This window comes from Danio rerio, chromosome 19 (assembly GCF_052040795.2).
Source record: "Danio rerio strain M-AB ecotype USA chromosome 19, GRCz13ab, whole genome shotgun sequence".
NCBI classification, from domain to species: Eukaryota; Metazoa; Chordata; class Actinopteri; order Cypriniformes; family Danionidae; genus Danio; species Danio rerio.
The window spans coordinates 44,169,620-44,183,835 of record NC_141039.2 but is presented as its reverse complement, the minus strand read 5'-3'; the positions used below and the strand labels follow the sequence as shown (position 1 = coordinate 44,183,835).

The window sequence follows — 14,216 nt, the reverse complement described above, 5'->3', positions numbered from 1 at the left end:
ATTAGACATCTAAATGTAGATGGCTTGCCTAAAACAAGGATAAATTGGGACTGTCAGCGAAAATCTAATAGACATCTAAGAATAGTCCAAAACTAGACTAGTCATCAAATACAGACAGACTTTACACACGTAGTTAGGGCTGGACGATTAATCATTAAAAGATCATGATCTCGATACGACCCCTACACAATCTTAATCCAGCATTCCATGATTCAGTCACTTATAATTTCAAGGTCAATAAAGAAGCATAAAGGCAGTTGCACAAGTCTTCACATTGTTTTATATGCATTGCTCAGCAATGTGGACACGGTCAGACTGCAAATAGTGTTGAAAGAGGCAGCATACTGTATTTACAAGATATAATTCACCCAAAAATGTCATTTCTGTCTTGATGTAATGACGTAATCACAGCCACAAAACCACACGTGAGCTGTTTGTTTGTATGTTTGTTTATATAACTACTATTTTCATTTATTGCACTTCGCTTTTGCATCTCGTTTAAACACTATGAACGGCAGCAATGCTAATTATTTTTTTTATTCTCTATTTCCCCTAGGGGATATTCATCCTGAGGCCCCTAGAGATTATGAAGTGCCATTGATGCGATCCAAGACTTGAAAAGAATTGATGCCAAGGTCTCCATAATCCTGGACCAGGCCGTATCCTGAGCTGATGCTGTGCTGGTCATGGAGACTGATTCCTGAAAGAACACAGTGACACACGAGTCTCCACATTGATCCTGTGGGCCAGCCTGAACTCCCGCCGGTGACCTACTCACACCTGCAGTTCTCCACAATGGACGTCCAGTGTTCTCCAGCCCCGGTGCCTGGACTGCAGATCTGCACAAGTTTGGCCAGAGGAGAAATGGTCGTACCCAACTGAGTTTGGTTTCTCTTGAGGCTATTTTTCCCCTTTCACTTTCGTCAATTGGTGAAGTTTTGTTTCTCACCACTGAGCTATTTGTTTCTATGTTTGTTTCTATAACATTTATATCACTTAATTTTTGCATCACTTTTTATTAGCTACGCTAATTATTCTCTGTATTCTCTATTTCCATCTAGGAATATTCATCCCCTAGGCCCCTAGAGATTATGCAGTGCCATTGATGCGATCCAAGACTTGTAAAGAAATGATCCCAAGGTCTCCATAATCCTGGACCAGGCCGTATCCTGAGCTGATGCTGTGGTGGTCATGGAGGAGCGAAGAGCATGAGACTGATCCCTGAAAGACCACAATGACAAATGAGTCTCTGCATTGATCCCAAACTTGACAGAAGAACGTGCGCATCTGTAAACTCTAAGTAAGTAAACACATTTAACTTAATGATTGATTTTAATTAGACTCATTTTAAATCATAATATGAACCATAAATAATCTAAAATTAAATCAAATTATTCTTGAGTACATTCACTTTGAGGAAGGTTTCTAGGAAAAGTTGAGTGTTTGATGTACATTTTATAAACTGATGTTTATCCGTCCAAGATAACTAAAAGGCAACGTTTTCTTTCTCATTTTTGTCTGTCAAATTGACCACACTATATTTTGCATATCGTTTGTCTCACTGCAAACTAACGCTTTTAGTTTTTGTTGTTTTGGTTGTAGTCAAGAATGAACGCAGGATATATGCACATGATGCCAGTTTTTTTTTTACAAGTAAACTTTTGTTATTATTTAATAGGATATGATAATAGTATCCTATAGGGTTGGGTCGATTGACCATGTCATATTCCATTGCAGATGACCGATTGACATCACTATGTTGAGCCGGCATCCCAATCCTCCACCCCGCCTTCATCAGCAGCAGCCCCCCACTCGCAAAAAACACACTATTAGGCCTCGTTTACACCAATTCCTCTTAGTTTTAATATGGCATTTTAGAATGAAAACGATTTACGCCCATACTGGTATTCACCTAGCATTTCTGCTTGTACTTAGTAATTTTAGTGAAAACCTCAGATACTGTTGGTTGTGCACCTATTTTGCCACCCAAGTTTGTCAACGCCATTATGATGACACAGATCACTCTAGCCTAGCCTATTCCTGCCAGAGTCCTGAAGAAAAAGTGATTGACAGGTGGTAATTTGTGTGTAACTTATCTTTATCTATTTATGATTTGGTTTTGGGTAAAACAAAGACTATGTGGGTCAGGTAGTTGAAACTGTAGGCTACAAATATTAGTTATGAATTAATTAATTACTAATAAATAATTAATTCACCGCTGCCTACGACGACTATGTCATCGCTAATCATAATGTTTCACATTAGACATCGTACAATGCCAAATTGATCAATATCGCCCAACCCTAGTGTCCTATTCAAAAACTTACACTGAATGCGGTTTTCAAAAATTTGTTATAGTTAGAATTACTTAAAGTTACCTAATAAAAACACAACTGTTCATTATTATCTTGGAGAACTTTTTTTTTTTTTTACAAATTGTAAAGAGTGGGCTTGTCATGTCAACCCACACTTGGACCAGTTTTGCACCAATCACTTCATATGTTAAATAATAAAGTGCACTTATGAATTGATATTTACACAGGTGAGTGTGCTTGGCAAACCACTTGCAGAAACACTCTTCTCTACACAAAAAAAAAAAAAAAAAAACTTACTCGGAGTACTAATAGTTCGTTTGTGTAATTAGCACTTATTTTTGTTTGTTTCCTTTGTTGAATGACTGAAAGCCTTCTTAATTGTAAGACAAAATGACTGCTACGTGAATACATGAAAAGTGTTAACAAAACAAATTTAGTTAAGCTATCATATAATAATTTAATTTTTTCATTCAGCTTTTTAAAAAAAAAATCCAAAATAATTTTTAAAAGGTTTTTATTTAACAAAAACAGCAGCGTGCCATATAGTTTGAGGTGCAGTATTGAAACCTATATTGAGAATACCTATGCACCCATACCTATATATTTACCTATACACCTATTTATTCACTACATTCACTACATTAACTACTGAAACTTAGTTTCAAGACCATAAAACCCAAGACTTTTTTTGTTTATCCTGGAACAACATCCCATTCAAAATAACGTGCTAAACTTTTTATAATCCCAAAAATCTCTAATTTATTATCAGAAAGAAATAACAACAATAGTAGAAGACATTGTGAACATGCATGTCCCTCAAGTCTGAAAGTTCATTGGAATATAGTTCCTCAATCAACAAAGATGTCAAAGGTGAAGTCATGTTCACTCTACAACACGGTGTAAAATGAATACTCGGACATCTACTGACCTGTTCTTGCTGCAGAGCCTTAACGAAAGCGTTTTTCAGCCTGTTGGTGTGCTCGGCCTTCAAGGCCTTCTTCTGATTGGACGTCATGCACTGCTCACAGAGGATGCGGCCACTTTTCTCCTGCTTCCAGTGAGGGGTGAAGTCAGTCCTGCACTGGGCACAGAAGAACGGCTCCACGTGTGGCAGTGACCCCCGCATTTTACCTGAAGAGCAGAAAAAAAAGAGGTGTTCAGTGAAAATGACCTGTGAACTGGCACTGCAATTAAATCTTTTAAAAATTAGGACCCGTTTAAGAAGAATTTCAAGACTGACAAGACAATATTTCAGTAAATTTAAGACTTTTTAATTAGATTTTTAGAAATCTAAGACATTTTAAGACCCCGTGGACACCCTGAAAGTGTTTCTTACCCTGACTATCAATGACGCTCTGCACCACCTCCTCCAGGCCCACCATGTAGATGAACTCGGAGTTAGCGGCGGAGGGCAGGAAGTGCAGCAGGGGCGCTGGAGGTTTGGGTGGAGGGATCTCCAGCAGGGTCTTCTCCAGCTGTTTGCGCAGGGCAAGTTTAGCAGCCGCTTGGCTACTGGCCTGGTCGTTCAAAGAAGCCACGCTGGAGGCGCTGGAAAGGGTGGAGGGGCTGACGGCACCAACCCCGCTGACGCCCACCCCGACGCCAGCTGCTCCTGCCGCCTGCATGTGTGCCAGATTCATGTAGATGGCAGAGGACGAGCCGGAGCGCTGCGAGACCCCCACCTGCTGGCTGGCAGCCTGTGTTACACAAAACAAAAAGAGCAAACCATCATAACCCTGTTTTATCAATGATTCATATCGCTGCAGAGTGATATATATCACACGTATGGCATATTCAATATGATTTTGTTGGCGATATAAAACTAAACAACACTATGAATATTGCTGTGATTTTAATGCAGGTATTTTATTTGGCTATTAAGTTAAGGGCCGTTCCAGTTGGCTTGTTTTATGCATCGGCCTAAGGAGGAGATATTTTAAAAGCCAGATTTAAACCTCAGCAGCGGATGTCTAAATCAGTCCTGGGATTCGCTTTTGTCAGACTGTGTGTTTGAATAAAAGTGCCTGCACTGCACTGTATATATGTGTTAAATGTTACAGTAAAATACAATGAAGTATTTAAGTATGTACAGTGCTCAGCAAAAATGAATATTTTTAAATTATTTCTACTACTTTTAGTGAAAATACCTAATAAATTTGAATAAAACAGATAAACAGATATATTTTATCTTAAAAAAATTTCAGTGAACGTGTTTAAAAATAGAAAGATGATACATTTGTTTTAATACATATTTTTTATTATTCATTTTAAGTGAAATGTTTAAAAAAATACAAACTATGAAATTCCAAATAAATTTAATATTTTCTCTTTTTTTTATTTTATTCAATATTTTCGCCTAACATATCAGTTTAGATGTACCAATTTTTGGACTGTTACACCAGGTTAGAATCCTGTAGATTGGCTGCAGATTAGGCTTCAGTACTGACTAATCTAATATATACGCATTACTCACAAATATAATATTGTCATTATCTTATATCATCTTATAAAAAATAGAAAAGATTAATATAAATGACATAGATAGATAGATAGATAAATAAATAAATAAATAAATAGATAAATAATCTGATATTGCAATGCTTTATTTTTCGGTGATAAATATCGCAATATGAATACAGTTTCATGAGATGAATAGCTCTGTTTAGCAGTATTCTGTAGAGTCTAACATTACTCAGGTACAGTAATACGGTGGCAAAAAAAGCTTTTCTTAATTTGCTTTATCTTGTTTCTATTCTAAATATCAAAATACTGAATTATTTTCATTGTCCGAAGAAATAATTCAAAATTAAGAGTTTTTTCTTAAAACAAGCAAAATTATCTGCCATCAGGGCAAGTAAAATAATCTTGTGTTCGCTTTGAAGACAAGTGGATATTAGTAGATGTTTGACTCTACAATTCACATGTTCTGAAGCTCCTGGTCAACTGTAATTCAGACTAAACATTGCATACAGTATCTTGTGATGTGAATATTGTGTATGCACACATTGTGACATCATTGCTGAAATGATATATTATATATTACTTATAAATGATATATAAAGAATTTATATATATATATATAGTGCTCAGCATATATAAGTACACCCCTCACAAATCTCTCTTTTAAATTCATATTTTTGATAGGAAGATATACAATATTATATTGGTGCATATACAATAGATTAGTCAGTACTGAAGCCAAATCTGGAGCTTATCTAACAAAATAACTCATGATATTGGTCCAAAAACTAGTACAGCCAAATTTATATGTTAGGGAAAAAAACATTACATACAAAATTTAAAAAGATGAAAAATCAAGAGAAGCAAAAAACAAAAATTTAGTTGAAATTTTGCTGGTTGTAACTTTGTGCAATATTTTACTTGAATTTATTGTATTATCTTTCAATTTCTAAATATGTTTGATGACTAAACTATTATTTTAATATAATATCTGTTTAATAAATCTGTTTTGTTTAAACGCACCAAAATACATTGCCTATATTCACTGAGAAATGGATCCAAATATCTATTTTCAAGATGGGCTGTACTCAATTTACACTGAGCACTCTGTATATATATATATATATATATATATATATATATATATATATATATATATATATATATATATATATATGAATATATATATATGAATATATATATATGAATATATATATATATATATATATATATATATATATATATATGAATATACATATATATATATATATATATATATATATATATATATATATATATATATATATATATATATTCATATATATATTTATACACACACACACACACACACACATATACATACATACATATATATATATATATATATATATATATATATATATATATATATATATATATATATATATATGTATGTATGTATGTATGTATGTATGTATGTATGTATGTATGTATGTATGTATGTATGCGTGTGTGTGTGTGTGTGTGTGTGTGTGTGTGTGTGTATAAATATATATATATATATATATATACATTTTTTTTTTTATAAAAATTATGAATTTGTGTATATATAAAAAATATAAAATTAAATATTTACATTTTTATTTAGTTTTATTTATCTAAAAATGTGTAAAAACTATTTAAATATAGTAATATTGTGGAATGAATTTAATGCAATTTATTTTGGGGATGACAAAACTGAATAATATACATTCATACATGTATAATTGTTTGAATAATACATTTAAAAGAACACCTTTTATTTGAAGCAGAATCATTATAAATATTACACTAATGCTTTTGGTTTAATGTGTTCACACTACAAAAACAACAAAATTTCAACAAATAAACCTTTCAATGTACCTGTATATTTTGTAAAAGTCTAAAAAATAAAATAAGAATAAAAACATCCAGCTTTAGTTCAATAATTTAAAACTAAGTATGTAACAAAGCACAAAAGTGGCACAGCAACTCCCAGAACAGATTATGACCTTTAGAAAAAAACTAAGCTGTGCACACTGCATAATCTTTTGAAAAGTCCAATGTCAATAAATCCCAGGAACAAAAAACACCCCAAAAACAAATCAGGACTAATGCACATGAGCTTAACAGTTCGGCCGTACCTGCTGATAACTCACTGCATTACCCAGACCACCTGTGGAGGAGCGGCCCATGCCAGGCTTGGAGGGCAATCTCTGACCCTGAAGCTGGGCAGGATTGGGTGCGATAACCCGCTGTGACATCATCATGGGGGGCAAAGATGCGTTGGCAGCAGACCTGATTACTGTGTGGCCCTAAAGGGAAAAAACACACACATTCAGAGCTATTAATAAACGTGCAATACACAGTATGGCCACTAGATGTCAGCAGACGCCGTCGATCAGACTGCACATTGTTGACATCAAATTCTTTGTTTGTACTCAACAGATGGACCCTTATTAAAAATGGTAACTGCTACCAATCTATACGGTTATGCTGATCTTAAGGTGCTGCTCCCATGGCAACAAGCAGCAGGCTCTGGCATGTTCTTAATGAGGAGCGTTTGTGTGCTGGAAATGTAATTGTGCTCGCTGGAGAAATCACAATATTCTAGTGTTGTCACCATACTGGCTTTCATGATGCACCTTTAAATGCATAGATTTGGGATACCGTGGTGAAAAATTGCTACAGGATTCATTCGAATTGATATTTACGTCTTTGTTTGTTATAAAAGCACAAACATGGCCTAATGTTAAAGTGATCATTCACCCCAAAAATGGAGATTTACTCAATATTTGCGTTCCTTTATGTTGTTTTAATCCTTTATAGGTTCATTTTACTCATGAACACAATAAGAGATATTTTGAAGAAAGCTGGGAACCTGTAACCATCCACCTCCATTGTTTGTACAGTTGAAGTCAGAATTATCAGCCCCCCTGAATTATTAGCCCACTGTTTATTATCCCCCCATTTTCTGTTTACTGGAAGATTTAACACATTTCTAAACTATAGTTTAAATAGCTCATCTCTAATAACGGATTTATTTTTTTTTCTTTGCCATGAAGACAGTAAGTAATATTTGACTAGATATTTTTCAAGACACTTCTATACAGCTTAAAGCAGGGGTGGCCAATCCTGTTCCTGTAGATCTACCTTTCGGCAGATTTCAGTTGCAACCCTTATCAAACACACCTGTCTGTAATTATCAAGTGGATTTCAGGTCCTAATTAATTGGTTCAGGTGAGTGATCAGGGTAGGAGCTAAACTGTACAGGAAGGTAGATCTCCAGAAACAGGATTGAGCTTCCTGGCTTAAAGTGACATTTAAAGGCTTAACTAGGTTAACTACACTGTAAAAAAAGGTTGAGTTATTTATTTAACCCAATGTTTGAGTTAAACATATTTGGTGCTTTGTTGTGTTATTTTTACTCTAAATTAGGTAATTTATCAATAACTTAACTAGTTGCGTCAAATATTTGGTGCTTTGTTGGGTTATTTTTAATCTTTATTTGGTTATTTTTTTAATAACTCAACCAGTTGGGTTAAAAATTAGAATTTTAACAGTCATCTGATTTAACTGACCTAAAACAGCTGTATTAATGTGTGCGTAATGTTGTTTTTGCATTATAAAGTTTATTTAAGCTGTAACGTAATAATATTGTTGTTATTTTTTTTAATCAAATTACCTGTGTCGTGTTTTTAATATCTGTTTCTGAAGAGCGAGGAGGGATCCGGTGATGAGAAGGGTGCGCGACTTATTTGAGGACCGGGAGGTAGACGCACAATTTACGGGAGATTATCACTCGTTTGTGGGCATTATGAGTCCCGCAATTGCATAGAGACCCCTGGAACTTCCGGGAGACTTGGAATGTCTGAATATCACGTTTAACAACTGTAGTGAGACGCGATCTAGCGGTACATGCTTGATAAACTGTGCAACTTTCACTGCTCTCTGGAGCTTAGAGGATTGTATGACTGTGACAGTGTGTGGCTGTGTCTGTTTGTGTGTGTGGTCACGTGATGTGCATTTTCAGCGGAAGGAGGGCTGTTCAGAAATGCTATGCAAAACAAGGTGTAGATGCGGATCATTTTCGTTCTAAAATGTTATTTTAATACTAAGACGTATTAGTGTAAACGGGGCTTGAGTGTGCTGTTTTCGTGAGCAGGTTTGCGACGGGGCGAGCGGAGGATTGGCGATGCCGGCTCAGCATCGTGTTGTTTATTGGCCATCGGCGGTGAACGATAGCCATGTCTATCAGCCCAACCCTAATAATAATATTGTATCACTGTATCTGAATATCTGACTACTTATTTCACTTTTATCTTTGCTCTATCTTATTAATTTATTCTTGCATTTTTTTCACTCCTCTACAAGATTATTCCAAACAAAGTTAAAGATTTTATCCCAAATGGAGCTATTCTTTTTTTTAATAATTATTTTTTCAGGGTTTTCATCTTTAATAGATAGGACAGTAAAGATAATTGACAGGAAAGCATGGGGAACAGAGAGAGGGGAAGGATAGGCATAGGACCACGAGGCGGGAATCGAAATCGGGTCGCCGTGAGCACCGGAGTGCATGTGTCGAGGCACTAACCACTACACTACTGGCGCCGACTCGAATAGAGCTATTCTGCCAAAATTGTATTCATATTGCAGATTCTTTCAACATCGTGCAGCCCTAATATCCGCTTGTTAAGTCATGACGTATTAGTTTATGAACACTTTTTAGTCCTATCACACATTAAAGTGAATTTTATATGAAATTATAGTGTACACGTCCGTCTCTGGACTTGCTGCATCACAAATACCAAAATTTTAACTATTTATAAAAAATGTATCACTTTCTGGCCATTGGATATTAGGCATGGATGGATATATATATATGTATATGATATCTATATGTCCAGATATATATATATATATATATATATATATATATATATATATATATATATATATATATATATATATTGCGATCGTGATTTTCGAAAGTATTACAGCGCTTTGTAAATGTTTATTATTACCATTTGATGAGTCTCCCCATTCAGTTTCATAGAAGGCTTGGACCCGGAAGCCCCTTCGCATTAAGTCACACTTAAGCGAATAGTTCCAAATATTTTAGCATTGATATATATATATCACAAATGTGATGCTTTTGACAACATTATGATATCTTTTATCTGTGTTTCTTTGAATGTGAAGAACATTAAACACACACACACACACCTGTGCAGTGCGCAGGTTCTGAGGCTCAGACGAGTGCATGCCGGGCCGCACGGGGAGCTTCCCTAGCCCCTGAGAGCTGTGCATGGGTGACGGCTGCACTGACGATGGGGCATTCTGGACCACCGGCACCTGCAAAAAGAAGAGTAGAGGTCAAAACCTGTGCAGCGCCTGTGTATGATTAGATTTGTTTTATTTTTTTGCAAAGTGTTTCAATGCAGCTTAAAAAAACGCATTAGAGGAACCTCATATGTGTGATTTCCACCAATTGGAAGTATAAAAATAGGTGCTGTTTAAGATTTTACGGATTATTTTGGGGGAGTTTTGTGTAAGCAGACATTTCCTCATATTCCATTGTTCAACAAACAGGTAGTTCGGTCTCAAACTCATTGGCTTTTTTGCATTGCACACTTATTTCAAGGATATCTGACAAGTAGAAGAGGGATTTTATGCATAAAACATAGCAAGCAAAATATCTGCATATTCATGGACTGTGGTATTTTACATGCTAAGGCATTTCAGAGATGACAGAGAGGAGGAGTAAAAACTCACTTACTGATCTGGATTCTATATTATATATACAGAAGCATTGCATAAATAAATAAAATTAAATAAAAATACAATAAAAAAGTAAATAAATAAAAATAAATAACAATAAAATAATAAAATACTAAATAAAAATAAAATGACGATAAAATGCTAAAAAATACTAAATACAAATAAAAATTAAATAAAATACTGAAAAATAAAACTAAAATAATTAAAAGAAAAATAATTACAATAAAATAGTAAATAAAATAAAAATAAAATATAAAATACTAAATAAAAATAAAATACTAAACAAAAATTAAATAAATATAGAATAAAATACTAAAATGAAACGAAAATGAAATACTAAATAAAATACTAAATAAAATATATAAAATACAAAATAAATAAAAAACGAAATAAAAAATAAATCTAAAATAAAAATAAAATATTAAAAAAAAAAAACGGAAAAAAAATACTAAATAAAAATAAAATAATAAATTAGAATAAATTACAATTAAAAATTAGACAAAATAATAAATAAAATACTACAAAAAATAAATAAATCTAAAATAAAAATAAAATACTAAATTAAAGGAAAAATAAAATACAATGGGACTTTAATTCCTAAATTGTATACTGTGCGGCCCTAAATATTATAACCGGCTGAACAAGTGTCAGTGTTATTTATACAACAATCAAATAATAAAAACATGACCACTATTATTAATCTCCAAATCTCAAACAGTGAATTAACATAATAACAATCATTTAAAATGTAAAAACTCAAATACAATATAAATTAACATTAAAAAATATTGAATTATAATTAAAATTATAATAAACAATAAAAATTTAAGGAATTAAATGCAAAAAAACATTAAAAATAACTAAAATATAAATATTTCATATATATAATTATAATTTATTATAATAATAATAAATTATAATTTATGTAACAACAATCATTTAAAACGTAAAAACAATTCTAATGTAATACAATATAGATTTTTACATTACAACATCTCAATGCATTTTGGCTCTTGTCAGTATTCCCTTCTACCAAATCTAAAACATTCATTTTCAAGCTAAAGAGCAAGAAAACACTAAGTTGATGCGCTTAAGTAATTAATATTATTAAATGGATCAAGGCTAACATGGACATGCATATATTTTCATTAACTGATACAAAAAGATCTATTGCATATTAATCTCAATGCATTTTGATACTTGTTAGCATCCTCTCAAATCTAACGAAATCAAATGTTCATCTTTAAGTTGAAACACAAGAAAGGTTGCGAGTTGTTGCACTAGAGTGTCAGACGCGAGTGAGTGTTTATGGCTGGTTCCTGCATCGAGACAGACACCGAGTTCACAAGCAAAAGACAAAACAATCTGAAGGCCAGAGTGCTGGACAAACATTACACAGAGCTGCGATACGGTATCAACCCGTTACCCTATTTCACCCCCGCCAGCAACTACCGTCCTCTCAACAATAGTACGATTTACCTCCACAAATTTCCCTGGCATTAATATAACACTCAGCTGGACATGAGGGCAGGATATTTCACTAGGTGCTAAAACGGTGAAGGTGAACACGCTGTACAGAGGAGCTGCAGTGTACAATACTGGAGGATTCACAGCATACAACACTGCGACATTCACTCACTGCTGATGGTTTTTGTTTTTTTAGGATGCTGAAGTGTTTTATACAGTTCTGATATAATATGCAGACTATAAGAAAGCCATGCTTAGGCTGATTTCAGCAAAAAGTGGAAGTGTAAATGTCAGAATCACTGATGTAATGAAGCAAAACTTGGTTTAGTTCACTCAAAAATGTTAATTTGTCATCATTTACTCTCCCGATATTTTGAAAATGCTTGCTTCTATGGCTATTTTCATGACACAAAGGTCTTGTCACCTAGCCAAGTTTTAGGAACAACATATAATAACTTGAATTGTAGTTGATCGTTTGCCATCAGAAGTGGCTTATATGAAAGGCAAAGGCCTCTACATCAGGGGTTGCAAAACTTTTTCATTTCGGGACCCACCTAAGCAAGTAATTCAATATCAAGACCCACCATTAGGCTTGGGCGGTAATACGGTAATATGGTATACCGTGGGATCTAAAAATAGCAACGGTGTCAGTTTTAATACCGCTATACCGTCATAAAAAACAATGCACTTCAATAGGAGACAAGTAATAAATAATAAATATTATTTATTTAATGCCTACAAACGCGTATGCGTGATTGTCATCACGGGACAGTGAGGAGGAGAGAGAGAGAGAGAGAGAGAGAGAGAGGTGAGGTAAGATGGCGAGTCGGGCACCAAGTGACCAGCAGTTTGGCAGTTTTTCAGAATGAGAAGGGAGACGCGGTAAATACGAGAGTTCTGCATTCCTGCTGGTGTACCGTGGGAGCCACAGGATCCGACCAGATTTCTTGCGGTGCGGAAATAAATGTCCAAATAAAGCACAGGAGCAGTTGGTAACTAGTGTAATTTGAAAGGGAGCGGGCGCGCAGTCTAACAATATCGCCCCCGAGCACGCGTGGATGTTGTTCATGTGTGTGTGAATGAGAGAGTGCGTGGTGCTGTGTGTTGCTCTTTGTGTGTGTGTGTGTGTGTGTGTGTGTGAATGAGAGAGAGAGAGAGAGAGAGCGAGAGAGAGAGAGCGCACGGTGCTATGCGACACTTGGTGCTGTCTCTGTCTCAGTGTGTGTGTGTGTGTGTGTGTGTGTAAATGAGAGAGAGCATCTGTGTGTGTGTGTGTGTGTGTGTAAATGAGAGAGAGCATCCTGCGCAAATCTCTGATACAAACAAGACAAACAGGTGACGGCAAACCTAAGGTCTTCTATACAGTATTCAGTTTCAAAATAGTTTAGGCACAAGTCTAAGTTTGGTGACGCTGTCTGAGCCTTACATCATTTTTTTTATCATGCACGGTGATACCGGCTACCGAGGTAAAATAGGGAGGAGGTTTGCCAGTATCAAAATTTGGATACCGCCTAAGCCTACCCACCATAACATTTTAATATGGAAAAATGGGTAAAAAATGTGTCCATTCAAAGCAGTACAAAATATATGGTGTGTGGCTTTTTGGATTAAGCGATTCCATATGCACAAAAGGAGGCTCGAAGTGCTTTTTGTGGGAGGCTGGCTGTAATTGTGATCCTTTTTTTGTTGATGAAGATACTCTTCTTTTTTTTTTTAGAAGAGAATATGATCAACCTTTGTTGACATATGCAGAATGTTTTGTTGTCAGGTGACGTTTAAGTGTTAAGGTTTTCATGCTAGCACTTGCAAGCTTTTCTAAGCATAAAAGACAAAGCAGGAGTTCCTCTCCCTCTGGACCTCTGCCGGCAATAAGACTACGATCGAGGTGGGACTGATCATATTTTCTGTGTGGCTTCTTTTTAGATTTGGTTTGTTCTGAAGACGTATCAGAAGTCTGCGACGCCTTTAGTGTTAAAAACTTTCCCATTTTGCCAAACACTTTGCGGCTGCGTTCATGAATGCTGCACGCTATTGACGTAGACACCTGACAGTTAAACACAAATGAATCTGACTCAGTCATTCAATGAATGCTAATCCAGACTGTTTGAGAGGGGTCTGGCTGCAGACGTGGTGCAGTGCAATCTGGGCTGCATCCAATGTGACGTCACTAGCTCCATTTGAGTGCATTGTGTCTGA

At 34.9% G+C, this 14,216-nt stretch overlaps 1 protein-coding gene across 6 annotated transcripts in view; it reads right to left on the bottom strand.

Annotated features, from left to right (window-relative positions):
- Positions 1-14,216, bottom strand: part of gatad2b (GATA zinc finger domain containing 2B) — a 90,534-nt gene that overhangs the window by 8,746 nt on the left and 67,572 nt on the right. For all 6 annotated transcript variants that reach the window (XR_015945220.1, XR_015945219.1, XR_015516024.2 and 3 more), the window contains 4 exon segments: positions 9,999-10,127; positions 6,917-7,087; positions 3,652-4,012; positions 3,244-3,446 (listed from right to left, as the gene is read on the bottom strand). Coding sequence is in view for 2 of the 6 variants with exons in the window: in XM_087294642.2 (XP_087150768.1) it covers positions 3,244-3,446; positions 3,652-4,012; positions 6,917-7,087; positions 9,999-10,127 (864 nt within the window). In the remaining 4 variants the exon portion in view is untranslated.